The sequence below is a fragment of the Alexandromys fortis genome, unplaced genomic scaffold (assembly GCF_014885135.2).
Source record: "Alexandromys fortis isolate MF-2015 unplaced genomic scaffold, M_Fortis_MF-2015_v1.1 scaffold_156, whole genome shotgun sequence".
Lineage (NCBI taxonomy): Eukaryota > Metazoa > Chordata > Mammalia > Rodentia > Cricetidae > Alexandromys > Alexandromys fortis.
This window is the reverse complement of record NW_026068028.1, coordinates 3,444,580-3,469,945: the sequence shown is the minus strand read 5'-3', so window position 1 is coordinate 3,469,945 and position 25,366 is coordinate 3,444,580. Positions and strand designations below refer to the sequence as shown.

Genomic DNA, 25,366 nt, shown 5'->3' with positions numbered 1-25,366 from the left:
GCTGAAGACCATGTAGCCAATTGGTAACAGTGTGAAATGGGCCAAACACCAGGATCAGGTCCCGCCAACAAGTGGCCTAATAGCAGGTACTCCCAAAACACACCTGGTGAGTCCCATCCCCAGGGTGCCAGCCGTGGTGTGGGACACCAAGACAGCAGTGCTGCTCGCTCGTTCATGGACCTCCTTGGAGGCCTGGGATGAAGTCCAGTGAGCGCAGGGGACTTCCCAGATTCCCACGGTGCACCTGAGCATTTTGAGAGCTGGGTACCACACAGCTCCAGAGCCGTAATGAGACACCACCCTGAGCATCTTGCCTGGAGGCTTGCTTCCTACTCAGTCTGGCTCAGGAAGCCTTCACAGAGATCTGTCTGTTCTTCCCTGAACCCCATTCGGGCTCCTGAGCTCATTTTACAGGGTCCATATATCCATTCCATCAGAATCCCTACCCTTGCCCTCTTCTGGAAACCCAGGAATGAGACTCATCATCAGCAATAGTCTTAACGTAAGAACGCAGTAGCACGGGGAACCTCTTAACAGGGTTACAGCCGTTCTTCTGAAGGACACGCAGGCCCTGGTGCCCTGTAGTTATTGCCGGGATAATGTGTCTCGGTGGCCAGAACATTGTGCTCAGGCACAGCCTCTGCCTGCTGAGGTCAATGCTGGACCACAGCAGTCACTGGCACGGTGCCTGTGCCCACAGCCCAGACCCACCCTTGCCTCTCTGCATTGCCTCCCCTAGCCGCCCAGAAGAGCCTTCCACCTGGAGCGGCTACATGGGAAAGATGTTCATGGCAGCTACAAACTACCTCCCCGCCCAGGTGTCAGACATGATGAACCAGGACAGGGCTTTCGCCACGGGACGCCTGAACTTCTCTGGGCAGAAGAACATCTGTACCCTGTCCACGTATGTACAGGGCTGGGAAGATGGCTCAGCGGTTATAAGCCCTTCCTGCTCTTGCAGAGAACCGGGCTTCAGCACACACATCCGATGGCTCATAACTGCCTATAACTCCAGTTGGGGGTGTGTGTGTCTCACGCCCTCTCCTGGCCGCTGCACGCACTGCATGTATGTGGTACACATGCAGACAAGCAGGCATACGCTTATGCACATAGCTAGAAATAAAGAAAAGCAGAACAGTCCCAGGGAAGGGCATGTAAAAGCCATCTGTTTGCTGGCTTTAAGGTGGATTCTCAGGGGGCAGCTGGGGGTTGGCATGTGACTATCAAATCTCAGCCCCAATGACGATGCCGGATAAACAAGCTCTGGTCTTGTAAGATAAAATAATGGAGTTCCAGCTTGATAGCCTATGGGGCTGACAGGTGTCTTAATTTAAAAAGCATGGGGGCATTTGTTAAAAAATCAAAACAAACAAACAAAACGCATGAGCCCCATGGGCATGGTGGTACACATCCGTAATCCCAGCACTCAGGAGACCTTGCCAGGGGCTTTGCAAACAGAATGCCAGCCCAGAATAAGCATCAAACTCCTATTTCAGAAGACAATAAAAAGAATAATTTTAGGGGCTAGGAGATAACCTAGTCAGTAAAATGCTTGCCACGGAAGCAAAGGCTGGCGTTGAAGCCCTGGGCCCCACGTAAAAAAAGCTGAGTGTGGAAGCGTGTGCTTGCATGTCGTCTCATCACAGGACGGGGGAGGCAGGTGGTCCCTGGAGCCCTCTGGCCTATCAGTGAGTTCCAGACCAGTAAGAAACTCTGTCTCAAGAAAGGGGGCAGGACCTGAGAAACTACAATTCAGGCCTCCCTCTGGCCTCTGCATGCATGTTCACCTGCTTCCATGTAAAACACACAAGTTTATAAACCTAGACGGTGAACCGCATGGCCGGACTTCCCAGCTCTGGACCACCGGGCTAAGGGGTTTTCAAAGGCAGAAGTCTTGGAGACAGGAGGCGGGGTGGGGCTTTGCCGGCAGACACATCTGCAGCAATCCGTCACTTGTGTCTTAGGATCCAGAAACTGCCGCGGCTGCTGGTGGCCTCCTCCGATGGACACCTTTACATCTACAATGTGGATCCTCAGGATGGAGGGGAATGCGTCTTAATCAAAACCCACAGGTGAAGATTCTAGTTGCCAAACAGCTGTCCAGGAACAGGTGTGCAGAGCTGTCTCTGCTGGGGACAGCGACCCGCTCCAGTGTTCTTGCTGCTCTTGCTCCCTCCTGGCAGTCTCTGTGGCAAGGCCCCAGCAGGCTTTGCTTCAGCTCAGTCCCACGGTCAGGTACCCACCCCCAGTCCCCTTTGGGACAGCACCCAGATACATAGCGTAATACCACAAATGAGATGTCCCCCTAACACAGCCCTTAGGAACACAGTGAACAGTCAAAAATGTTCACAGAATCAGATTTCAGAGTTCCTAAAATCCTGTGACATATGCAGGCTGACCAGTGGTGGACCGGATACTGTGAGCTGCCACGGCACCTCACCCACGACCTTGTGAGCATATCTTGGTGTTCTTGCCCAAATCCACCCGAAGAGCAGAGGGCAGGGCTTTGCCTACTGGTATAAGGGATGGATCGTGTTGAAGGGGCCTGGCTGACCTCCTTGGGTACATGCTGGTCTTACAGCATCCGGGCAGGTCTGTAATTTACCCTCAAATAGCAAAACAGCAGAGCGCAAGCCCCCTTGCCCTTTTCAGCGCGAAGGTGTTCTGGAGCTGTGCTGACTTCTTCTCTTCTCTCTTAACTGCTGCGAGCAGCTTGCTCAGCTCAGGAACAGCAGACGAAAACAAAGAGAACGACCTCAAACCTTCCTTACCTCCGTCTTACGCAGCAACTGTAGCAAGGCCCAGCACATCTGCAGCCTCCACTGTGCCAGGTGAGTGGCTGGTTGTGGGGGGGGGCGGGGGGCTCCTATGGGGCTGCCTTCTCCCCACACTGGTGTCTCAGGATGAGCACTCTCCATGGTTACTTCCTCACTGTGAGGCCAGGTAATAGCCTGCAACCTCGGGTCCCTAACACTGGAGGATGTAGCCCAAGGCTGGTTTCCTTCCACCCTCTCCTTTCTTTCTTTTCTTTCTTCTTCCCTCCCTCCCTCCCTTCCTTCTTTCTTTTTGGTTTTCTTTCTTTCTTAAAGACAGGGTCTCACTGTGTAGACCAGGCTAGCCTGGAACTCACAAGGATCCATCTGCCTCCGCCTCTGGGGCCAAAGGCACCAATTAATAAACAATAACAATAACCTTTACTTCTTGAGAATTCCAAAGAGCTGGACTTGCAGATGGGAGGCGGGAGAGACCTGCCCGCCTCTCAGGGCTCAGGGACTAGATAGTGAGAGGATTTCGACTCCCCTTGAGCCATCCCTCTATTTGGGAGACAGAGATGCACCCAGCATGGCCTCCATGCTCCCCCTTTCAGGTCCTGACCCTCCAGCACTCCCCGCGGGGTGCCACCTGTTCCATTTCTAATTCTTGCCTCCAGGTTACTCTGAGGATGGTGGGGCACTCCGCGGAGAAGTTATTCCGGAACACGAGTTTGCCACGGGACCAGTGTGTCTTGACGACGAGAATGAGTTTCCCCCTGTGAGCATTCGGAACCCTTAACAGAGTTGCGCCATCTGTGTGCCTGGAAGAAGGAAGTGCCTCCCACAAGAGGCAAAGTCACTGCCCCTGCTCTTGCTCCTAACCACTAATCTTCCAAATGCAGAGAGTCATAGGACACCCACCTTGCAGGTTCAGATGCCACGGGCTAGCCAGCTGGTGTGATGCTTGGAGCCTGGCAGCATTGCCATAACCAAATACTAACCTGGGTCACCATGGACCCAGACTCCTTCCTTGCCTCTGCCTCTATGTGTACACTGCCTTTGCTGTTGGCGAGGTCGGGGTTTCCGAAGCGTCTAGGAATGCCCTTGTAGAATGCTGCCTGTTACTTGTTATGGTCAGTTAAAGGGGCCAGGTCATGTCCTGCAGGAACTGACCTGCACCCTGCCTGCAGCTCTGGCATTGCACTCTTAAGCATTGCACTCACCAGGAAACCGCGTGTACAAAGCCAGTGTGGGTGGCATTAGCTCACCTGCACACCTTCAGCAAGGTTCCCTGGCATCCAACTTAGGCTTGCTGGCAGTGAGAGACGCCAGGGGTGCCTGAGCACTGGACTTGGCTTCCACCAGCAGCTGGAGGAAAGGTCCGTCAGGGCTTCCTTGGCTGCTGCATCTTTAAGCAGTGTGCACCCCTCCTGTGAATGTGAGTTAGAAGGCATATGAGTGAGTAGAGATGCGGCTCAGTTGCCAGAATGCTTGGCTGTGCATGAAGCCCTGGGTTCAGTTCCCAGCAGCACAGAAAACCGAGCATGGTCCTGCGCAACTGTAATCCTAGTAGTTGGGATTCAGGCGTATCAGACGTTCAGGGTTATCATCTTCGCTACACAGTAAGCTCAAGGCCAGCCTGGGCTATATGAGTCCTTGTCTCAAAAAAAAAAAATCCCAATAGGCGACTTGAGATCATTTCAGATGGATACAATGCCATGTCAGAACTTAGGGAATAGAAGGGGCGTGGTCCTGTGGGCCCTGAAGTGGGTGAGGCCCCTTTCCGTGTAAATAGGAGGTATTTGTGACTTCCATACTGGTTTTGTAGCTTGCAGTTTGAAATTTACATTTTTGGACTTTCATGGCAAGTTGCCAAATATATTGCCGCCAAGTGACAGTTATATATTAATGGTGGGAAGGAGTAGTTCTTTAAAAAGAAAAAACTAATTGTGCATTTTACGACAGCTGTTGGCCTACTGCCTAACAGTTGCTGCCCTGACCAATGGTGTCTGTGGGCTCCCACGATGCCCCCCAGAACTATTAGGAGATCTTATGTCTTCTGAAAGTTAATGGCTATATTTAACTATTTAACTGGTATCACATCTTCCAGGAGCCAGAGAACTCTAGGTCAGAACAGTGGGGACAAACATGACCAGAGCATCCTATTCTGCCAAGGTCTGATGCTCACTCAGTTCTGTTTTGGCAATTTTGGTAAAGCTCTGAGACTGCAGTGGAAGATTGATACATCTCGAACTAGTCTTCGCTGTAGTCGGAGCAGAGCTTGCAAGCTTTCATGTTTACAGAAGTTGAGTAATATGAACCCTGGCATGTAGGAGGTGGCTCCTTGCCAGAGGAATCCTGTATAAAATAACCCCGAGTAAGCCATTTTCCTGGGGGTGAGGAGAATCAGACACTCGATTTAAGAAGGAGTGTTGAAGGGTATGGATTAATGATGGGATATATGCCTAGCATGTAAGAGGCTCTGAGTTCCATGCTCTCTCTCACACACACACACATACATGCACACACGTACATGCATGCACACCCCAAACTACTAATGTTCACATGCTCACCTAAACACTGCCAGGACATCAGGTACAAGCCAACTGTCCTTTCCCCTTCTCAAGGAGCAAATTTGTGTTCAGTTGGCTTAAACTGCATTTAGATTCTTGGCTAGGCTAGGGATATGGCTAGCTTAGGAAGCCGTGGGCGCTGGGTCCATCCCTGGCATTAAAAAAAAAAAAAAGTTTATACACAAGAAATTCCCCCTGCCAGTAAGTGCTTGTCAGAAAACAAGTTCCCAGAACTATTCGAGTTCAGCTAAGGTGGCAGGCACAGCCTCTGGGTGCCTGTAGGTATTGGGTGTCATGGTGGCCGCCAGGCCCCTCCTATCCCACAACCTGCAGGCAGATGGAGAAGAGGAGCCAGTGTTCCAACCAAAGCCCTGGGTCAGCAGCAGGCAGGGTTCTCTATCTCGAGGCACAAGGAGCAGAAGTGCTGCCGGGCTGCCATTCAGTGCGGCCATGTCAGCCATGCCCCAGAGCCTTGCTAGGAAAGCCCCGCTCCCTGCCCGTGTTCTGAATTGCATGCCTCTTGCAGATATTTCCCAGAATCCCTGTCTTTACTCACAATTCGTTCCCGAGACTACAAAAGGATCGGCTTAGCCAAAATCACTTCCCTTTCGGGTAGGAATAGTGAGCTCACTTTACAAAGTAGACTGCCACTGCCCTCCCTCCCAACACCACTGTCCTCTTTGGGACTGACTTCGCCTCAAGACCAGCAAGAGGAAAGCCAGCTGCTCATCTCTCGTACCCTGGGAAGAGGCTTTAAGGAGGGCCAGCAGCTTTTGCTCCGTTAGCAAGCCAGCATGCAGTCTGTGCGCTCTGACACAGTATTAGCCCTGTGAGCAAAAAGAACAGCGACTTGGACCAAGAACCTGTGCTGACACTGTTCTTTCTACAGTCATTTAGCAGTCAGTGTTTACAAGTAAGACGAGCCTTTCAAAAGAAGAATTGCGCATGTACATACGAGCACACGTGTGCACACATGCAGTTTTTAAAACAGTGTTGCTGGGATCTGTGCCACAGTTGTCCACACCAATGTAAGATGGGTGGATTTTTCCGTGGTCATGAGTGACCACCAGTCTGGGGCCATATAGAAAAGTTTCAAAAGGCCCAGCCTCCCTTGCTAATCCGCATAGCACAGACCCCTGGGTAACCCAGCCTGCCTCCCCTGCCTCTTCATGAGAGGAGTAAGGCCATTCTGTTTTGATTTTGGTAGATAATCTTGTGCCGCGGAAGTCAGAAGGGCAAAGCGAAGCAGTCCTGACAAGAAGCGCACCCCGAAGTCAGGACACCCCCAGTCGGGTGGTTCTGGCGAGAACAAGGACAGTGGAAGACACGGAGTGCAATCAGTTGTGTGAGCAGAGAGGGGAGGGAGGCAGGGGTCCTGAGTGCCTTGCTGCCTGAGCCGTAGCACATGGTCAGCCCCCCACCCAGCCCCCTCAGCCTTGGCTGCCAGTGGGGGAGGAGAATGCTGGAGTCACATACCTTCAAACCACAGTGTAAATGCTAACTAACCATATTGGTATATAGCCGGAATTTTATATATATTATAAGGGTGTCCTTGTCAAATGTATGCTGTGTAAAAAAAAATGTACTTAGTGGGAAATCTCTTTGAATTGTGTTTCTTGTATATTACAGACATATAGAGAGAGAAACTATTTTAGCCAGGCAAAGTATTTTTGCAGTGATTGGAATAAATCGTTTATTACCCTTGAGTCCCATTCAGGACACTAATGAAATAAAATCATGGCAATGCATTTGTGAGTTGTTTACATTTTTTTTGTTTTATTTCTTAGAAGTTGTAGAGACTGGGAAGAAATCTTAAATCTTATTTTAAGAGATTTTTTTTTTACTATATGAGTGTTTTGCCTACATGTATGTATGTATGTGCACCATGCACATGCCTGAAATTCTCAGAGACCAGAGGAGAGTAGTGAGTCCCCTGTAACTGCTGTTAGAGTTTAAGCCACCGTGTAGGTGTTGGGAACAGAACCCAGGTCCAATGCTCTTAGCTGATAGGCCAGCTCTCCAGCCCCAAACTCCTAAATCTTTATAGCCTTCCCATTTGGCATTTACAAGAGAGAAGGCCCATGAGTTCTTCTGCTCCAAGGCCCGGGAAGACCTAGCTTCGGTTTAGCTCTGTGCTGCTCAAGGCATCTCAAAGGAATCCAGCAACACTGTAGTCTCCCAGACCTTCCTCCAGATCCCCTGAGCCAGATTCTGCTCAGACCCTGGTGGTCTGTGTGTGTACTGGAGATGGCCAAGCAATGCATACCAGCTAGAATGTTTGTGCTCCAGTGACCGGGGGAACTGGGCACACAAGATAGAAAGTAAAACATTAAGGACCCCTTGGTGCTGGGGACATACACAGGCAACTTCACGTGTTAACTTTCAAAATCAATTTGCAATTGAGATTTAAGTCATCGCCCAAGCTTAAAACCTAGGGCTTGGACCTGTGGCGCAACTCCGTGTGCCCACTGGTGCTTAATCCTGCCGTGCCCAGTGTGCCCACTTGACGCGTCTCAAACCCGCATGTGGAGGGGGCAGTCTACACAGGGAGAGGAAAAGCCATGGCTTCCAAACCAGATTGTGCAACCTCCTTCCTAAAATAGACATCTAGTAGTTTGGAAGTGAACCTAACCTGTCTACGATTTCCAGATAGTCTTTCTCATAGGGGAGAAAACACCCATCACACTGTTTGGCAACGGCAGGCAATTTGGTAGGGGTTACAGCAGGGAGTCGCTGAAGGATCCTGAGAGTAGTCTGCTCGGGAGACATTGTCATCAGCAATGTCTCGAAGGACGTCGGCCAGAACGCTGGTGACTTTCGGCAGCACTGCCTGGTACTCGGGGCTTCCTCTCTGTAGGGGCATGGCTTCTGCAGCATCATCTTCTAGGTTGAAAATGAGAGGGGAAGCGTGGCGCTGCTCAGGACCCGTGCTCCCGTCACAAGCTTTGGCTCCACCTACAGGAAGGATGGCCAAAGTGGTTAAACCCAACCTTCACCCTGAGCTGTGGTTCACAGGCCAGCCCTGGAGATTCAAATGATTGTTCTCCCTGCCAGAAAAATTACCTTGAGATTGTAGTCTGTCTTTCCAGTAATGATTTTCTGTCCAAAGGAATTAGGTCTGCCCCCTTGGACTTGCCTTCCATCTGAACCAGTAGACATCTGTTTCAAATATCTTTCGTCTCTGGCCTTTGAGAGGAAATCTCATGGAGTTTTTAAAAATGGAATTGGGGGAAGAAGGGAGCCACAGGACACACACGGAGGTCAGACAACTTTGTGGAGTCAGTTCTCTCCTCCCACTGTGAGTCCAAGCAATCAAACAAACTCAAGTTTCCAGGTTTGTGTGGCCAGAGCTTTTTACCCACCAAGCCATCTTACTGGCTCCTAAATCTGACAGTTTTTGAATTCCGATTCCTCCAATGGTGATTGTTGAGTTTGATGGATGTCAAGATGGTCCATTTCCCTGAGCCGAAAAGGATGTTATATCACCCGAGTGCTATGTGCCAGGATGACAGGTGTCTACACCCTTGCCCAGTTTGAGGACAGGCTTACGACAGAATATAACTGTGATTAGAAGGGCTCAGCTGTGGTGTGTTCTCACCTCCAGACGACAGCACAATGCCACAGCTCAACTCAGCAAAAACAAATCTAGAAGGACCAAAGCCAGCACTCCAGAGACACGGCTTTCTGGTTCGATATGGACGGGAATGAAATGGGAACTCTCAAGAAGAATGAACCGATCCCACAGCCTTCCACAGCTCAAAGCCTCCGTTATGAGTCTCCTCCCATGATGGGCACTTGGGTTCAGAAGGAATTACCATCTTTGTCTAGAGTCGACAAAAATTTGACTATCACCAGCAAGGAGCACTTGAAGTTACACAAGCCCTGACAGTCAATCAAGCAAAAGCTGGGAGAGACTCATAAAAGTCTCATTGAGTATGGTGACACAAGCCTTTAATAGCAGCATGTGGGAGCCAGAGGCAGGCAGATCTCTGTGAGTTTGAGGTCTCTTGGAGATAGAGACAGACAGACAGACAGATCCAAGCTGGAGTATTATCCAAGATGGGGCATGGTGGAGCATGCCTGGAATCCAGAGGTGGAGATCAGGAGTTCAGGACCAGCCTCGGCTACAAAGTATATTGAGGCCAGCCTGAACTACATGAGACTTAATCTTTAAAAACAATTATAAAACTAACACCATAACCGTGATGGATGGATAAGCACACACACAAAAATGCTTACTACATGAACCAAAACCCAAAAGCCAGTCAGACCCTCTGAACATCCACAAAGAATGGTACAGAGGCCACACGTTAGCCTCTACATGTATACCACGACACACAGACCTGCAAACACACTACACATCACACACACTCACAACAAATCTCTCTTAAGGCAAGAGTACACTAGTGTGCTTTGAACCACCATCCTCTAGCTAGCAAAATCAAATTCTGGGAGACATATTTTAGCAAAGCAATAAAAACATTGTAGTGGAATAAGCAAGACAGGCAGAGGCGGCAAGGGACTCAACCCTGCAGAAAGGAAAGGCACACGGGATTGGACCTGCTAGGTTGTGTCACCGTGCTCCCTGCCCCGCCCCCAGGGAGGGCCACACAAGCAGTGTGGAGCAGGCAGAATTCCAGAGAAAGGCTGAGGCGATGATGATGGAAAACAACAGGTGAAACCTCAGAGGAAGATAGCTGTAGAGCACAAGCCTCAAGTCTTCATATGAACTTCTGTGGATCCATATGAACTGCAGAACAGCGAGGGCTGTCTTGAAGAACCCTGTCTTGAAAAAGAGAGAGAGAGAGAGAGAGAGAAGGAGAAAGAGGAGGAGGAGGAGGAGGAGGAGGAGGAGGAGGAGGAGGAGGAGGAGAGCACGCACGCACACCGGCAACTGGAAGACCAAAATAGCAGGTGCTTTTGTGCTTCTGTAACCACACGGAAGAAAGGTGTGGAGCGCTGTTAAATGACAGAAATGAGCCAGGCATGGTGGCACAAGTCTAAAACCTCAGCCCTCGAGACAGAGACAGGAGGACCAAGAGTCCCAGGCCAGCCTGGCCTATATAGCTCACGACTATCCTGAATTACAGAGTGAGACCCTCTCTCAAGAGAAAAAAAATGTAGATGTGAAAAAGCAAAAGAAAAACAAAACTCTCCCTCTTATTCACTACTGACAACCCCCACAAAGTTCAGGAGAGGAACAGAAATCAGAGCCTGGGGTTAGAGACTTTTCTAAACTGAAGGGCAAAATCTGAAAGGTAAATCCTAAGGACGTACAACAAAGCCGTCCCAAGTTCAAGGGAATGAACCGCAATTGCCTTCCCATGCTAATAAAAGCCAACACCCAGTAGTCAATCTCCACAGTATTCACCAATGCTTGCCACGATCCGATCACCAGTGCTCACAAAAACAGTGGGTGGAGGTGGAAGCCCACCTGTAATCCCAGCACTCGGGAGGCAGAGACAGAATCTTTGGAGCAAGCTGGCTGAATCAGTGAGGTCTGGGTCCAAGTGAGGAATTCCACCTACGGTATAGGATGGAGATTAAAGAAGGAAGGTGCTTGATGTAGAAAACACCCAGGCACACACGCACACATGCACGCACACACACACACACACACACACACACACACACACACACACACACGTTATAAGAGAAAAGGAAAAGGAAGAAAGACGACTTTTGGAAAGGCGGTAGGGAGGAAAATCCATGGGCTTCCCTAGTTCTAGGCTCCACACCAAAAGACTGGCTATCTTCCAAGGCCACTCCATGCTCGAGGCCACAACAGCATCTCCCCATCATGGAAGAACAAATTGTTCTCCATCCTGACGGAGTAGGTGCTCACTCATAGGTACTCAATCTCTGCCTCATCTGCATTTCCCAAACACAGTTTTAAGTCATTAAGATGCAAACTTTTAAAAGGCATTGGGGAGGATCCAGAAAATGGCAGCATCTCCCCCCCCCCTTTGCAGTTTTCCTCAGATGCGGCCAGCGTTCAGTGTCCCCGTCCCCACCCTGGCTCTTTCGAGTTTGAGATTGTAATTCCTGTCTGCCTGTGATCACTTTACACGGCCCTATTACTTCATGGTAAGGTTTACGATTCCAGTACTGTGGTGCCAAGGGCTTTGTGGCAGGGTTTTCCCTGCATGAAATCAGTGCAGCCTGGAGGGCCCATGCCTCTGAGATCATGTAAGGTAAGGGGCTCTGACCCCGAACTGTCCCTTAGACCATAGCAAAGATCTGACTGTTTTGTCTGAGGTTTAGGAACCACAGATTCTTGGATCGTTTCTAAGGTCCCTGGAGCTATGAACTCGAAGGGCTTGTTCTGGTTTTGCAACCACATTTTATACTCAGAAAACAAATTTCGTAGGTTTTTTTTAAAAAAAAATATATAATTCTTTGAAAATCTCCAGCATGAAATAACTGAACCAAACTGAAATCTCCATTGAGTCCTAGCGGGAGTTTCTCATCTATTTTTGTTTTGTTTTGTTTTTCATTGATTAACTTCAAAATGTTAGGGTTCTAACAAAGAGCAAAATCCTGGGACAAGCATTTCAAGACAGTTTAATTTTTTTAATTTTCATTTTGTTTGTGTACACACATGTGCACGTGTGTGTATGCTTGTGCATTGGTGTGTGTATGTGTGGTGTGCGCGTGTGTGTGTATGTGCATGCGTATGTGCATGTGTGTGCGTGTGTGTGTGTGTCTATGCCACAGCAAATATGTAGAGGTTAAAGAACAACCTACAGGGTGGCTCTCTCCTTTCACCATGTGGATGCCTGGGGTCAAACTCACATGGGCAGGCTTGGAAGCAAGTACCTTGGCCCCGCTGTGCTAGTAAGTTTTTGTTAATTTGGCACAAGCTAGAGTTTGGAAAAGAAAGTTCCCTCATTCAGAAAGAGAGAACCTCAATTGGAAAAAAATAAAAATAAAAAGATACCCCCATCGGGTTGGCTTTTTGGCAAATCTGGAGGGCAGTCTCTTGATTGCTGACTAGCATAGGAGGGCCCAGCCCACCAGGGGTGGAGACACCACCGGGCAGGTGGTCCCAGGAGGTGTAAGAAAGCAAACCAAGCAAGGCACAGAGAGGAAGTCAATAGACAACATTTCTCCATGTCCTCTGCCTCGGTTCCCGCCTTGAGTTCCTATCCTGACTTCCCTCTGTGACGAACTTGGGACGTGTAAAACAAATACCCTTTTCTCCCCAAGATGCTTTGGGCCACGGTTTTCATTACAGCAGTAGGAAGCAAGCTGGAAGACCACTAAGCCACCTCTCCAGCCCATGTGACATTTCTAAGGTACATCTGCAAGACAGTCACTGAGTAGACCAAAGGAGTAGGGAGGCTTCTGTCGGTCTGCTATGTAGACTTTTACCATTCATTGCCAAGGAATAACGTTTTTAAGGGTCTCTGAGCTCCTGTTTCATCAGCAGCCAAAGTGGCATTTAAAGCCTAATTGGCAGCAAACCGTTCTCCATGTGATAAGGAGGGAGAGAGAAGAGGCCAGAGCCCTGAGCCTGCTGCAGGAAGGCCTTGTCTCCTTTTTGATGGTTTCAGAATGCCCTCATGCCCCTCAGGTTCAGTCGGCAGAGTCAGAGGTGCACGCTGGAAGCTCCTCAAAAAAGAGAGCCATACCCCCTCTCACAGGGAACTCCCAAAGTGTACACATGGGAGGTTTCACTTACCAGTAATGAAGAAGGCCTTGTGATGGTCCAGGCGAACGGTCTGCAGGGCGCCGTACTCTCCAGCCGCCCCACTGTTGGGGTGGAACAGCACCTGAGAGAGAGAGAGTAGCTTGGGTCTAAAAACGCCATGCGGGGCCAGCAAGACCGCACCGCAGGAAAACTTGTCTGACGTGCAAGCCTGACAACCTGAGCTCGATCCCAGGAACCCATCTACAAAGACCTCACCTCAGCAAAGTGCAAGGGCAGAACCGACTCTCCAAAGTTGTCCTCTGACCGCCACAGCCAGATGGAGCATGAATAATAAAAACCCAGAGACAGATATAGGGGTTCAAGCTGAAGATCAGAGAAGCAGAGCAGTAAGCCACTAGAGAGACCTTTTACCTCTACCAATGCTCAGACCGCAGGGATGATCCTCAGACAGCCTCGACTGCAGCGATTCCACCAAACCTCAGACTCCACACACCAGTGAGTTACAGTCTCTTCTCCTTTATATTCCTCTCCCCACCAAACCATATCACTCCTGTCTCCATTTCTCTAGTGCTGGGATTAAAGGCATGAACCACTACCACCTGGATCTGATTCCTAGCGTAGCCCAGGGTAGCCTTGAACTCAGAGATCGGACTGCCTCAGTCTCCCTGGGATTAAAAGTGTGTGCCTACACTCCCTGGCCTCTAGAGGCTTAGCTCCACACTCTGATCTCCAGGCAGGCTTTATTTATTAAAATACAAATAAAATATCACTCAGCCAGATGTGGTACATGTGCCCGCCCCCCAAAGCACATACTACATACATACCTATCTACACTAGAAAGAAAATCATGCTAGGTGCCATGATCCCTACCCATACCTCTAAAATACTTACTGTCAAGCACAAGCCTGTGGCTGATGGGGGCCAGCTCCTGGGAGCCACTATGAAGCTGTCATTTCACTAGGGGCTTAGGGGAGGGGGATGGTCTACAACTCTGAGAAGCCAAAAGATCTCACTGGGTTAGGTTCATGGGCCCAATGCTGGCTCTGTAATCCGCAAGGTTTGCGTGTCAGGGACCGGTGCTTTCTAACTTTACAAATTAAAAATTCCAACACAGCCACAGCAATGTTTTAAACACAGGTCAGGGCCCTTTTCTGGAGAGGGACTTCTTATAGCTGCTTGGGTCATACACCCAGGAGTCCCAGGTGCAGAAAGCAGCCTGCAAACAAGATGGCTTACAGATATCCTGGGGCTGGTGATGAAGCTCTGGCTCCTTCATCCCCAGATTGCCTCTCGAGATCTCTTCAGCAAGAATGGCATGAAAAGTGTGGGATTTCTCCAGCACCAAGCATAGCTTTGCCTCTGGACTTTTTATCACAGTGCTGGGGATAGAACCCAGGCCCACACAGAAGCCAGGCACACACTCTACCTCTGAGTTACGGCTCCAACCCAAGCCTAGCCTGAACACAGACACCTATGACTCAGTCCCACTCTGCTGCTGAGGAAATCTTTCCTGATTCAGTCAGACATGGCAGAATTACCCTCAAGAGCGGAAACACCTAATTCAGAGGTCCCGAGGGAAGGACTTGGTAGGAAATAAAAGGCCAGCATCCTTGGTAGGTTGGTGGGTTTGGGCTGGAGGCATGACACTGCCCTGGTATGAATCATGTCCGTATATATCGCTGGGAAGGAACTTACATGAATCAAAGTTTCCGTGGGGCTTGGGGAAAAAATAATGAGGAACATCTGTTTGAGAGGGAAACAGCTGCCCCCCCCCCCACACCCGCAGTTTCAGTACCCTGAGAGGATGCTGCCCTGGGCAAGGCTCCCCCACATCTGCTGCTTCCCTGCCCCTCCCCATCAAACCTACCAGCACCCCCAGCAGGCTTCCTCCAAAGAAGAAAGGAAGTCATTACTGAAAACCTCACTTCTTCCATCCCCAGAGAGCCACGCCCGTCACAGCCGAACACCTCTTTGCTTCCTTGAGATGGGCTTGGAGGTGGGGAACACAGATGAACACAGGACCTGGACCATCCAGAGTCTCCCATCTGTGTTATGTTCAGACCCTCCCCCCTCCAGAAGACACAGTCAAGGTTGGTCTCTTCAAACCGTGGTATCATTTGGGGCTCAGTAACAGCACCTCCCGAAGAAGAGGCTGCCACATTCGAAAGGTGTAAATGGCCCTAGCGGAAACTTCCAGAACCCGAGAAACAAAACTGGGCTGGCTTGTTCTTAGAGTTAGGGGTGGGTTTCGAGACACTCATATAAGCCACCTGCTTGGAGCAGCTCGTTGGCAACATTATTGTTTACATAAACATGGAGAGAAGGCTGTAAGTTTACACGCAATCATGGCTACATATACTTCCTCTCCAGACGTCTGGGCCACAGTTCAGAGCCGAGTGACTTTATCTTCCGCAATCCTGCACAGATTTCCCAGTTCCTTTTCTTTCCTGTGTTCTGGTCTGCTTTGCTACAGTTTTGTTGTTTTGTCAAGCATGGGAGTGTCACCCTGCACCCTGTATTACCTCCTGAGGTGTTCTCCTGCACTAAATCAGGCTGGGGCGTATACAGCTTCAAGTCTCCAAAAGCAGGGGTAGGGGAGAGGGGTGTCAGCCTTCTGCATGTCTCTCTCATGACACATATCACCACTAGGGGCCCCTCTAAGAGAAGTGATGGCTGTTCATGTTTCTATAATGTATGGCTTCTGTTGTGCCAAAATGTTCAAAGCCCACAGCTAGCCCATACTGGAGTAGAGCATGCAAATGCAGAGGTGTTGAGGAAACCTTCCCTTCAATGACAATATTTGGACCTGGTCATGAAAGACATGACTTGACCACTCATGATGTCACCACCTCCAGCTTCCATTTTGGAATCAGGAGAATGGAAAAAGTGGGTCACTAGGTTCTGGAATGGGTACCCCTCCCCTCTCAGGCTCTCAGTCCTCACTGCTATAGATATGAATAATTTGCATTGGTATGGATCTTGGTTTATTGATAGAAATTTGAGGTCAATTTTGTTATATGTCTATTTCTGCTCTTGGTTAAGGTATTGTGTTTGTGCAGCTCATTTAAAAATTTAATGTTTAGGGAGCTGGAGAGATGTCTCAGAGGGTAAGAGCATTGCCTGCTCTTCCAAAGGCCCTGAGTTCAATTCCCAGCAACCACATGGTGGCTCACAACCATCTGTAATGAGGTCTGGTGCCCTCTTCTGGCCTGCAGGCATACACGCAGAAAGAATATTGTATACATAATAAATAAATAAAAATAAAAAAATTTAATGTTTAATTAAGAAATATAGGTAAATAGAGAGTCATCTATAATAGTCAAGCTTGTAGTCATGTTAGTTAATTTTCTAGATGTACAGAGATTATTTCAGATGGATAGGCGTTTTTAAAACATTTCAAAGGCTACAGAATATGGCATTTAAAATGTTTAAGAACTTAGAACTTTTCATGACAGTGAGACATATCTGTTTCTGGCAGCACCAATTACTTCAAGAGGAAGATGGGCATTGAAGAGGCTCCTTATGGAGTTGGTGAGCCATTTGAGCAAGAAACTGTTCTTGCCTGGACTGTTTGATAGTATGAGGTGTAAACTGGACATGCAGGACCCACAGAGAAATGATGGCTGAACTTGCCTAAAGGTGAAACGGTCCTTCAGGGTTCCTGCTTCATGAAAGAGTCTGCCAGGACACAGAAGAAAGTGGCTGACAAACTGCCAATATATGCGGAACTGTCTTTGAAATTTCCTGATTCATGGAAAAGTCTGCTGGATAATATGGGTCTATAGACTGAAGATGGATACCCCAACAGTACAGAAGAACTTTGGGTGACTGTCCAGGCAGCGAGATGTCTCTGTCAATTCTACAGTTTTGGAAGTTGCTTACAATGCACTTTCTATTTACTTAGGTAATATTGTATCCTTCTGGAGTCTTTGATGGAGTTGAAGAATTGGTAGTTAAAGTTTTCCTTAGTTATGATAAAAGATAAAGTAGATATACATATTGTAACTATAATTCTTGTTTGATACCTGTTTTGTTATATGTAATTTTACTATGTTAAAGTTAAAAGCTTCCTTTTTTATTTAAACAGAAAAGGGGAGGTGATGTGGGATTTCCCCTCTGTATGCTGTGAATACCATTGGTTAATAAAGAAACTGGCTTGGCCTGATAGGGTAGAACTTAGGTAGGCAGGGAAAACTAAACTGAATGCTGGGAGAAAGGAGGTAGAATCAGAGAGAAGCACAAGACAGAGCTAGTGTCCATGGGAGACCTGACAATGTCAAGAAGATCATTATTCTATTAGTAGCCATGACAATAAACACTGATGGGCACCCATACACAGAAGTCTTGGCTATTGTGGCTAGGAGTCATACATCACTTCTGACTTAAGGCAGAAAATCTCTTCCTGTGTCAGGCTGCTCCTGAAGAGGGCCAGGCCTGGAGAACCTACAGCTCTACGGAGAGAGACGTTTGAGAGTGACCCAAGACTCCTCAGAGGACTGCTCGGGTCTGATCTGCCAAGCCCTGAGAACTTCATCCGAACGTGTAGAAGTGCAGAGGTCCACTCAAGGCCCGGCTTTGACTGACGTGGAAAGGTGCCTCAGTGCCCACAAGCACATTTGAACCACTCCCATGTGACCCCCTCAAAGACATAAATAGACCCTTTGAAGCACAAGTCTCCACCTGGTTTGCCGGGTGCTCACTGGACTTTACTCAGGGGTCCCCAAGCTCCTCCAGCCCCCGCACCCCCTGCTACTTCCTCTTCCTTTTAGTAAATGGAAAACTCATAGAAGTGGCAGGAAAAGTCCTCAGGATGGACATTTCCTGGCTGCTATTTGGTGCTTGGGAGCACTCTAAGGAGGAGACAATAAGGAAGGGATCCTGGACCACAGAAGCCCAGCAAGTGCCACTGAGTCATGGCCCGGGGCTGCCAATTCAAGAATATTTATGGTGACACATACCGACCGGCTATCCCAGAACTTAAGAGGCTGAGGCAGAAGGGTTGCAAGTTCCAGGTCAGCCTGTTGCAAGAGGGTCTTTCAAAAGTAAGCAAGTAAACAACAATAGAACAACAGGATGAGAAGAGTGTGCTGAGCCCTCCCGGAGCAGGGAGAATGCTGGGAACATAGTGACCTTGCTGACTTTCATTCATTCATTCATTCATTTGTTCGCTCATCCACTTTGCATGCAGCACTGGTTGCCGGCTGGGTACGGATGCTGCTAGGTACATAAAAACTGAAATCTGAACCCAACAGATGGGTCTTTTGCCCCCAGAGAGCTTCCCTTCTAGCTGAGCCTACAACTGCACAGGCATCTTGTCCAACAAAGATGTGCTGAGTGACCAAGTCATGTCAGAAAATTAAATGCACGCGGAAAAAAGAAACTAAACCTTAGACACGCATAACTCTACCCTAAGCCAAAACGTTAAGTAGAAATTTTGATTGGCAAACTTAATTACTGGAAGCGGTTCATCTCTAAATTCTTCACTGGGAGTTTTTACAGAGAGTCGGCGCCAGCCATTGGCACGCACCTTCTGAGGGGCCCTTTGCATCAAGGTAGCAGGTGTGAGATGTGAGACACAGCCCAGACACAAGCCTCCTCCACTTACCCTGTGCCCCACCTGCGACCTGCCAAAGAGCACCTTGGAGGCATCAAGCCCGTCGAAGTTCCGGTTGGGAGGCAAGCTGGCTCCCGCCAGGGCTATCGCCGTGGGGAAGATGTCTAGTATGCTGCAGAAAGAGCAAGATACGGTTTGTCTCAACTCCTCCAACTGTCCCTCGCTCTCCTGTGATCAAACCCTACCCTTAGCAGCACTGAGCAGAAGCAGAAAGCCCACATTGTCTGTCTCCCTTTGGGATTCTACCTGGATTCCTGCTACAAGAGGCAGGGGGTGGTCAGATTTTATATAGGCTCAGATTCAGCTAACTTCGCTGACATCCAATTCTGCAACTTCCTATTCTGTGAAATGTGTGCTTTAATAACAAGAGCTTCCTCTCAGGGTGGATGCGTGGGTAAAACAGGGAAGAGATACAGATGGAGCCTGGCACTTGCTGGCTGTTTGTCTTACAATGACTAACAGGGTCACACCTTTGAACCCAAGGACGAAGAGTTGGCCGCTGCCTTATCAGGAGTAGTGTGTGGCAGGTGGCAGGTGTCTACAGGAAAACACTCGCTTCACTTTTTGTTGCCTGAGTCTCTCTTTCTCAGGAATGGCTAATCTTTAGCTGAAGCACGTCACACTTTAGTTATGACATGTAAAATACTCCACTTCCAAGACTTGGCTTTAACTCTTTTTTTTTTTTTTTTGGTCCATTACAAAACAGTGGGGAAAAGTTAGAACATACAGACATAGAAAGAGAAAATAATACATAACTAGTTTATCATCTGGGGTAACTACTGTTAATTTCTTTTAAGAATTCAAATTCTGGGAACTGAAGAGATGGCTCAGCAGTTAAGAGTACTGGCTGTTCTTCCAGAGGACCTAGGTTCAATTCCCAGCATCCGCATGGCAGCTCACAACCGACTCTAACTCCACTTCCGGGAGATCTGATGCTCTCATCAGGCATACATACAGGCAAACCACCAATGCACATGAAATATAGATAGATAGATAGATAGATAGATAGATAGATAGATAGATAGATAGATAGACAGACAGATAGATAGATGATAGATAGACGATAGAGAGATAGATGATAGATAAATAGATGATAGATGATAGATAGATAGATAGATAGATAGATAGATGATAGATGACAGATTGATTGATTGATAGATAGATGGTAGATAGATAGATAGATGATAGAGATAGATAATTGATTGGTTGATAGATGATTGATTGATAGATGATAGGTAGATAGATAGATGATAGAAGATAGATAGATAGATAGAAGAATTCAAATTCTGTGTGCGCAGTATATACATGTGTGTGCTTGTCCAAGTGTACATGTGTGGAGGTCAGAGGTTAACATCAGACATCTTCCTCTGTCACTCTGTATCTTGTTTTCTGAGACAGGGTCTCTTGATACTTCAGCTTGGCTGGCCAATGAGTCCCCAGGATCCTTTATCCTCTAGCACGGGGGTTCTGAATGCACCTTGGTGTCCACTTGTCCACGGGTGCTGGGATCCAAACTCAGGCCTTGCCTGCGAGGACTTCACCCACTGAGCCATCTCTCCGGCCCCACCCGCTATTAGCACTTTTGGTGGGTCTTGTTAATGGGATTTTATTCCTTTCTGTTTGGTTTGTTTGTTTGTCAAGACTGTGTTTCACACACCTGGATCAGCCTTGAAGTCCTGATCCTCTCGCCTCCACTTTCTGAGGGCTAAGATTGTGGGCTTGTGTCATGTGATTTTTTTTTTTTAAGTCACATGGAACTCCTCTGCCTATCTCCCAAAAGCTACTGTATTCATGTCATGAGATGGGGGCAGGTCATCGGGAAGAACAGAGGGGTTGCCCTTTCCACAGAGCAGTTTAAGAGCCAAAGGAACTGAGAGACAGTGGGACTTGCCAGAGCCAGGGGGTTGTGCCATGGGTTAGACTCTCCCAGAAAAGATGTCCCATCCTGAGGCTGGGACAGCATCAGAATTCAGGATCACGGGTTGGAAAGCTCTCAGAGCCATGTCTTCCCAATTTATCCAGTCTAAGTTCTAGGGAGTGGCTCTCTGCCTCCCACAGAGGCTATAGAAAGGACCTGCCACGTGTGTGACGTCTCTAACCGGCCCACCTCCTTCCCCTCTCCAGGGTTCTGCCTATGACCTGCGGCAGAATTTCTCGTTGACTGTGGGACAAAGTGTTTCTTTCTGTTTGCCCACAGCTTTCACAGTTCACGAGGCTGGTGGCTTATCTCTTGAGATAGGCACTCCCGGAGCTGGCATCCCACACTGGTGTGCAGTCAAGGCACGCAGAGTCAGCACTCAGCAGGGTACAGAACAGTCTGGAAACCTGTCCAGAGTCTGCGGCCGTGGTCCCTGCCACAAGCCAGGAAGCAAAGACATCTATCGACAGTGTGGTCTGAAAAGGCTGTTTGTTAGAACTCATGCTTGCTCTCTCTCTCTCAACTGTACCCCTAAGAGAGAACAGTATCAAACCCATAAGCAAGAAAAACAGGATCTACACTCTACAATAAATTGTTTTAATTTGCGTGCCTACGAGTACATGTATGGAGATGTCTACACACCTGTATGCACACAAAGCTGGTAAAAGGTGTTGGCTGCCCTCCTCTGTCACTCTCTGTTCCTTTGAGGCAGCGTCTCTCCCTGAACCTAGGGCTGGTGTGTTTTCTGCAAGTCTGGAAGTAAGTCGGCAAACCCTAGTGATTCTCCTCACTCTCTGTCTCACCCCACCCACCGTGGAGTTGGGGTTACAGGCATTCGTGGGGTATCCAGCTTGTTATGTGGGTGCTGGCATCGAAAGCCCAGTCTTCTTGATTGTTTAACAAACACTCTTGACCAACACACACACACATACACACACAGCATGTTAGATTTTGTGAAATGGGCTGGGGAGATAGCTCAGCCACAAAAGTGTTTGCCTTGCAAGTACAAAGACGTGTGTTTGATTCCCAGAATGCATGTTACAGAAATCTGGGCAGCAGAGTCCTCCCAGCACTGGGGAGGTGGAGATGAGTGGATCCCCAGATCTCGTGGGCCAGTCGGCCTAGCTTAATTGATGAGTTTTAGGCCAGTGCTTGAGGAACAACAGGAGTCCTCTGGCCTCCATACACAAGAGCATACACACACACACACACTCATACACTCTCACACACACACACTCAGACACACATTCACATGCACACACTCACACACATACACTCTCACACACACACACGCTCACGAACACATTCACATACACACACTCACACACATACTCACACAAATTTGAAATGGACTGTAGTCTTTCTTTGTTCATCGTAAGAGACATCAGACCTGGCACTGAACTTTCAGAAGAATGAACTACATACTTTCTCTCCTTTGTCTTTTTCTTCCTCTGCATCATGAAGTTTGGCATCCTACCTACACAGCACCAAACTAAAGCTAAGGCTCAGGGAATCCCAGTGTGACAGTCTGGCGTGTCCTTCAGAGGTTTCTAGTCTCCCCAGAACTCCAAGAGAACTCTCACCCACAAAGGAAACTTCTTCAACAGGTCTGGCGACTCCCACTGCTCAAGGTAGCCCAGTCCAGCACGGGCATGCCGGGCATGCCGGGCTGTCAGGAAGCCATTCCTCAAAGAACGGCAGAAGCCCAGCCCCTGAGGTTAGCCCTGGGACAGGGAAACGCTTCCTGGAACACACCTGCTGGAACCAACGCTGGGCTTTCCTGCACGTGAACCTGGAGGGCAGATCTGTCCTACCGAGGCTCCTTGTGAGCCTCCAGACCTCAGTCTTGGCCCATGAAACAGGCACTGGAAGTCTTTGAAACCATGAAGAGATAAAACAAACACAAAAGAAAACCCCAACCTGCAAAACCCAATGCTGCCTGTCCAGCATGTTTCTTCTGACGCTCATCTTTTTCTCTGCTGGGTAGGCATTTTTGCTTTCACAGGTTTTTTTCTTCTAATTATAAAAGAGGGGCTGGGAAGAAGGCTCGGCTCTTGCAGGGGATGAGTTCAGCTCCCAGCACCCACATCATACAGCCCACAACTCCCTGGAACTCCATCCTCTGTGAGCACCTGCACTCACAAGCGTGCTCATGTGTGCACGTGTGTACACACACACACACACACACACACACAGTTTTTTGGTTTTGTTCTTTTGTTTTTCAAGACAGGATTTCTCTGTGTAGCCCTGGTTGTACTGGAACTCGCTCTGTAGACCAGGCTGGCCTCAAACTCATAGAGATCTGCCTACCTCTGCCTCCTGAGTATTGGGATTAAAGTCATATGCCAAAACTGCCGGGTCACATAGGCAGAATTTTTAAATGTCAGAAATAAAAAGAAAGAAATTACATTTTATAACTATTGACATAAAGACAAATACATCAAATATATAATAACCCATTTTATTTCACTTTAAAGTATTTTTCTCTTTCTTTCTTCTTTGTTTTACATGTGTGTGTATATATGTGTGTGTGACAGAGGGGGGGTATTGGTGTATGTACACTTAATGTGCAGGTGCACACTTGGCATGTACGCCAGAACACAGAACAGGATGTTTTGTGTCCTGTTCTATCACTCTGTACGTAGACCCTAGAGACAGGGCCTCTCACCGAATCCGGAGGGAGGCTGGCAGCCGACACGCCTCAATGATCCTACTGTTCCCATCCCCCAGAATACTGGGGTTAGAGGCACGCATTCAGCTATTCCAGGATTTTTATATGGGTTCTGGGGATTCAAACTCGGGTCCTGTGCTGTACCAGCTTTCCTACCCACTAACAAATCTCCCAGCCCCAAGGATTTTCTTTTCTCTTGTTTAAAGACAAGACTGCCATGTGTCCAAGGCTGGCCTCCAGAGTGCTGGGATCACAGGCACATGCTACCACACCCTGTGTATGCAGTGTTGGGGATCAGGCCCTGGGCTTCGTGCGTGCTAGGCAATCACTCTACCATCTGAGCTGCATGCCTGGACCCCTCGTGTAAACATTTTATGGGTTCTGGCACTGCGCTTCATGGGCCTGACGTCTAAGTGGGTTTCTGCCCCCCAAGGCACCACCTCCAGAGACCCTCTGATAGTGACAGAAGGCAGGGCTCACTCATGAAAGGAGAGACTTGCGACAGAGGAATCTTCCCAGTGAGGGAAAGGTTGACTGGGCAGCAGGCAGGGGGTACCATCTGCATCTTCCATCCTTACGAAACTATTTTCTTTTTTCATGTTTCTCTGAAGTTTGTTCATAGGGGATGTATGTGTTTCTGTACACTGTTTTTTTTTTTAAAGATAAGATCTCGCTATGTGGTCCAGGCTGCTTGGATTCCTAAGTTCAAGCAATTGTTCTCCTATCTCACTCCTCCCAAGGAGCTGCGATCTTAGACTTGCGTTATCCCATCCAACCGGTTGGTGCTCTTATCCAAGCGAGGAGTCACGGGAGTAGAGACTGGGTGGTGACGGTGAGGGTGTAGAAGGGTTCTGCCTGCCGGGTCCCAAGATATGCCAGCAGAGAGGAAAGCTAAAGGGTCAGATGAGGGGGGAGGCTTCCTTCTGGTAGAACAGCCCTGGGATCCAAGGTTGGGCGGGTGGGTGGGAAGATGTCACAATGGCCAGGGAAAAGATAGGAAGGAGGGTTTCCTAGAAGCTAAGGGTAATGAACTGGGGGAAATCTGACCCAAAGATGGAAAGAGAGAAGTGGGGTATTGGGGAAGGGCTAAGCATCAAGGAGTGACTCTCATGGTCTCTCCCCCGGGAGTGAAAGAGGTAGGTACAGAAAGGTGCCAGGAATAGAAGAGATGAGAACGGAACCACCTCCAGTGGAGGAATGAACTATCCCTAGAATACAGAAACAGGTTCTTTTTTAGCACTTCATTGTAATTTTCTTCCGGTATTGGTATTCCCTCTCATTATCCCCGAGAAAGCTAGGTCTCCACCCCTTCCTGGTCTTAGTCACACTGCAGAGGCTTCTGGGGCTAGCCTGTGTTCACATTTGACTGGCAGCCCATCCCAGTAACTCTGTGCCCCCCCCCCCTTGAGTCTCTTCTACAGGCAAGCATAGTCCTAAAAGCACCTACCTCAGAGAAAGAGGGTCCTAGAGCATCAGGGGATATTGGACAACAAATGACAAATGTCTCTTATGGACAGCATCTCTGGAGGCAGGTAAGAGACCTTGAGCCTTCTCCCTAAACACCACTGCCAGACCCAGGAGAGAGCAGATGGCCTTGAAAGGGGATGCGTGGCTAGGTACCACCTAGGATGTATCATATAGACCACAGGATAAGACGTGGACAAGGACTTAAGAGCTTCTGCATCTGGACCCAATTCTATGCCTGCAGACGAGACAGGATCTGCTGACCTTCATCCCTTCCATAGAACCACTGTCTTACTAGTATCAGCAGGGCTCCCTAGGGTAGCCTGGGGCTTCTCTGCAGTTCCAGCTGTTTTTCCAATGAGATTGCTGCAAGATCTTCTTATCAGTTCAGCCAACTCCTGCTATCGACAGGTGTGGTCCTCCTTCCAGAACAGGGTTGGAGACGCCCATCTCAGGCACAGAGCCAGGTGTGGGTCTCCATCCAGAACAAGAATGGAGATGCCCATCTCAGGCAGAGAGCAGAACCTTCCTCACCTTCTTTCAAAAATCTAAGAGAAGCCGGGCGATGGTGGCGCACGCCTTTAATCCCAGCACTCGGGAGGCAGAGGCAGGCGGATCTCTGTGAGTTCGAGACCAGCCTGGTCTAGTTCCAGGACAGGCTCCAAAGCCACAGAGAAACCCTGTCTCGAAAAACCAAAAAAAAAAAAAAAAAAAAAAAA

The 25,366-nt window shown here is 48.7% G+C and overlaps 2 protein-coding genes across 11 annotated transcripts in view; one reads left to right on the top strand and one right to left on the bottom strand.

Moving 5' to 3' along the window:
- Positions 1-7,074, top strand: part of Wipi1 (WD repeat domain, phosphoinositide interacting 1) — a 39,653-nt gene extending 32,579 nt beyond the window's left edge. The window contains exons 9-13 of the mRNA XM_050164205.1: positions 740-904; positions 1,965-2,072; positions 2,713-2,831; positions 3,431-3,531; positions 6,534-7,074. Of these exons, the coding sequence (XP_050020162.1) occupies positions 740-904; positions 1,965-2,072; positions 2,713-2,831; positions 3,431-3,531; positions 6,534-6,581 (541 nt within the window). The 3' untranslated portion in view covers positions 6,582-7,074. The remainder of the gene's footprint in view (positions 1-739; positions 905-1,964; positions 2,073-2,712; positions 2,832-3,430; positions 3,532-6,533) is intronic.
- Positions 7,006-25,366, bottom strand: part of Arsg (arylsulfatase G) — a 125,633-nt gene continuing 107,272 nt past the window's right edge. For 7 of the 10 annotated variants that reach the window (XM_050164191.1, XM_050164195.1, XM_050164194.1 and 4 more), the window contains 4 exons: positions 18,586-18,706; positions 13,011-13,101; positions 10,761-10,850; positions 7,006-8,281 (listed from right to left, as the gene is read on the bottom strand). In XM_050164191.1, the coding sequence (XP_050020148.1) occupies positions 8,007-8,281; positions 10,761-10,850; positions 13,011-13,101; positions 18,586-18,706 (577 nt within the window). In that variant the 3' untranslated portion in view covers positions 7,006-8,006. The remainder of the gene's footprint in view (positions 8,282-10,760; positions 10,851-13,010; positions 13,102-18,585; positions 18,707-25,366) is intronic. The other 3 variants (XM_050164198.1, XM_050164199.1, XM_050164200.1) reach the window with 3 other exon arrangements.